Genomic DNA, 3,439 nt, shown 5'->3' on the forward strand with positions numbered 1-3,439 from the left:
CCGAGTACGGTTCGCGGGTATGCACCCGAGTTCGGAAGACAGCGTTCACATCATCCAAACGAACCGAACTCTGACGTCATTCGAACCCGGGTGCGCACCAAAAGTGCTAGTGTGAAAGCCCCCTAAGACTACGTCGCAAAAGCTTCTTGGGCAGCATAAGGCACTGACTGCAATTCTCCGGGTTTTCCAAAGATTCTTCAGCGTGCTTAAGGTCCAAGCAGACCACGCAGAAAGAGTGAAGGTCCTTTGCGGCGATCAGCGCACAACACGCGGCCAGGCAGGCCCGTGATAGGCTGTTCCCGGAGAAGCGGCAGATTTAGACAGCGACATACCGGCGAAAAACTGTGGAGGTTAGCCGTGGAAAGGGGAGGAGGTAAACAAAAGCAAGAGCGTGGGCGGCTCCGGATGCAGAACACAGCTAATCAGAGGCTGAATAAATGATTCCAGTTCTTTCTTTCTTTTCTTTCCTCCAGTCTGAGTATTTCAGAAACTGCTGATCAGTGACCTCACCACACCACTTATTGACCTCAAAATAATAGTGAACTATCACTTAAAATCATATGATCAAGTGGAAGTGACATAATTGGAGTCATCAGAGAAGCTATGTTTAAAGTTTGACGTTCAATTCTCATTTAACATTAATCATTTGATAACCAGATTTTTTAAACACATTTTCACCACATAACATATTAGGCAGAAAAAAAAGTGTTTTGTATTTTTTGTATTATTTGGGTGTTTGTTTTGGAATGTTATTTGGGTTATGTTTTGTTTTCTCCCTATTAGTCATATATTATTCCAAATTCAGTCATTGTTGAGATGGAGTTTCAGGGCCTTGTTGCGCTTTTTGTAGACATTCGGGAAAACTGCGTTACCTTGGAAACTCTAATGTTGTGTGATCAGACAGGAGGGAGGTTGTTATGAAACTCTTGTGCTATAGTACTGTATATGTGCCCTCTCTTTAGCTTTGGTTCATTGTAGAAGGAAGGAAAGGTAAGAACATGGATGAGAGTCTGTGAAAGAAATGTCATTGTAGATGAACATGATTGGAGTATTGTTCAAAAATAAAACTTCAGCGCAGATGTATTGTCCTATATGGTCAAGTTAAGTATTGCATTTAAAATCCATTGAGTTTTAACATGTAATTCATTCATAGAGATGCATAAACGAAGCTGCATTTTTGAAGGCTGGAATTGACTTCACTCCCTTGTTTCAAACAGGGAACCTCCAGTGAATTGTGTAAATGGATGCACAAATCCACATCAGCCATAATGGAATACTGGAAAAGCCTTTTATTTGTTATGAGTTTAGTAACACATCTTGTCCGAAGTTTGTCTATCCTTTGGAAACTCGAATAATACTCTACATCCTTTTTAGTGTCTCGTCGATTGTCACAATCATAGGAAACCTGTTGGTGATCATAACGGTCATTCATTTCAAGCAGCTTCACACACCAACTAACTACCTCATCCTGTCGCTGGCCGTGGCCGATCTGCTTGTAGGAGGAGTTGTGATGCCTCCCAGCATGCTGCGCTCCATCGAGACGTGCTGGTATCTGGGAGATTTGTTCTGTAAAATACACAGCAGTCTTGATGTGACTTTGTGCACTATGTCAATTTTAAACCTCTGTATCATTTCTTTAGACAGATATTATGCCATATGTCACCCCTTTCAATATCACAGTAAAATGACATCACTGGCCACACTAGTTATGATTATTATCAGCTGGACTGTTTCAGCTGCTCTGGGGTTTGGCATGATCTTCATGGAGCTTAATATTCTTGGCATTGAAGATTTTTACTATGAGAACATTGACTGTGATGGAAGATGCACATTGTTTCAGAGCAGAGAGGCAGCGACTATAATGTCATTGGCCTGTTTTTACGTTCCCGCTTTTGTCATACTCTGCATGTATCTGAAAATCTTACATGTGGCTAAAAGGCAGGTGCAGGCCATTCAGAGTGTGAATTCTGAATTAAAAAAAGAAGGAAAAGCCACTAAGACTTTAGCCATCATCATGGGGGTATTTCTGACTTTCTGGACACCTTTTTTCCTTTGTAATCTTATAGATCCCTTCACTGGGTATTCTGTACCTCCACTGCTGTTTGACTTGTTCCTGTGGGTCGGCTACTATAATTCTACATGTAATCCCATAGTGTACGCCTTCTTTTATAGCTGGTTCAGACAAGCATTCAGAGTCATTCTGTCTAGAAGAATATTTCAGAGCAATTCTTCAAGAACAATGTTATTGTAAATGTGATATTGTCACAGTCATCGTCTGCACCATTCTGTCTTCGTCATCTTCACTACACTTCCCAGCATCCTCTTTTCTCCACACCTGAACTCACTCCCTCAATCATCCACCTGTTCCTCGTTATCATCTGTGTCACCTGTCTTCACATCATTAGTGTTCATTTGTTTCTGTATTTAGTTTGCCTCTGTTCATTCAGTCTTGGTTGGTCGTTGCCTTATGTTACGTTGTGTTAGCATTTGTGTGAAAACCTTCTGCCTGCCTGTATCCGTGCTAGATATTTTGTAAGTAAAGTTATATTGTTTGGAATTTGGATTCTGCCTCTTCATCTGCCTGCACCACAGCCGTGTCAGATATCACAGTGATCCAAGCCAAATGTGTTTATTGGAACTTAATGAAACATGACATTCTGCATTTGTTCATCACGTTTGTTAGCTCTCACATTGCTGTATTTTGATACCTGGTGGGCCTCAGAATTTTGTCTTAGCAATGCAGAAATAAAGTCCATCTGCTATGTTTCCTGATCATCCCCTAAATCATAACTCGCCCACACCGCAAAAACTGATATGATTTTATAAATGTTGTTTGCTTTATTCAGTAAAAATAGCTCTTTGAAGAAAGTACGCTCTGAGGATTTTGGAGATTGAATCTTGAATAAAAGTGTATAATTTCACATGGAAGTGAAAAAATGCCACTGAAATAAGACAAAGTACATTTATTTTCAAGATTCATTCTTAATGTTAAACACTGTTTTTCCTCAAATGTATTTTGTTTCATGGAATTTTAGATACTTGAAACCTTACATAAAAATATTCATTGAGAATTGGATTTTTTGCAGAGCAAAGACCTACTTGTGGCAAAACTGCATGATCAGTGCTTATTCAAATCTATCTCTGTCACACAAACTGAAGTGAATATACAAAAGCAATCTCATGTTATAAAAAGCCTTAAGTGAGTTTGTTCTTGTGTCATTTTTAGCCAGTGTGTAAACAGTGTGAATATACACTTAACTTCAACTATACGTACAACAAGCTCAGTCTTAAAGGTCCTATCATGTGGTTGTTGTTTTTTAACAGATTTAACTTTTTTTACTGTGTAATGTTGCGGTTTGAAAATGAAAATGGTCTGAAAAGTTACAAAGCATAAAGTCCATTCCAAAGGGAGTTATTCTCTATACTGTATCAGACAGCA

General features: G+C 39.3%; 1 protein-coding gene across 1 annotated transcript; it reads left to right on the plus strand.

Annotated features, from left to right (window-relative positions):
• The first annotated feature begins 1,240 nt into the window (after window positions 1-1,240).
• On the plus strand, window positions 1,241-2,251 carry LOC130103192 (trace amine-associated receptor 1-like). Its single transcript, XM_056269401.1, has one exon. The coding sequence runs from the start codon at window positions 1,241-1,243 to the stop codon at window positions 2,249-2,251; it is 1,011 nt and encodes a 336-aa protein (XP_056125376.1).
• The last annotated feature ends 1,188 nt before the right edge of the window (window positions 2,252-3,439 follow it).

This window comes from Rhinichthys klamathensis, unplaced genomic scaffold, assembly GCF_029890125.1.
Source record: "Rhinichthys klamathensis goyatoka isolate OS25496 unplaced genomic scaffold, OSU_Roscu_1.1 h1tg000281l_1, whole genome shotgun sequence".
In the NCBI taxonomy this organism is placed as follows: Eukaryota; Metazoa; Chordata; class Actinopteri; order Cypriniformes; family Leuciscidae; genus Rhinichthys; species Rhinichthys klamathensis.

Bases quoted from the DNA above. Each gene is read 5' to 3' on its own strand.
- LOC130103192 (XM_056269401.1), top strand. From the start codon at position 1,241: ATGGATGCACAAATCCACATCAGCCATAATGGAATACTGGAAAAGCCT.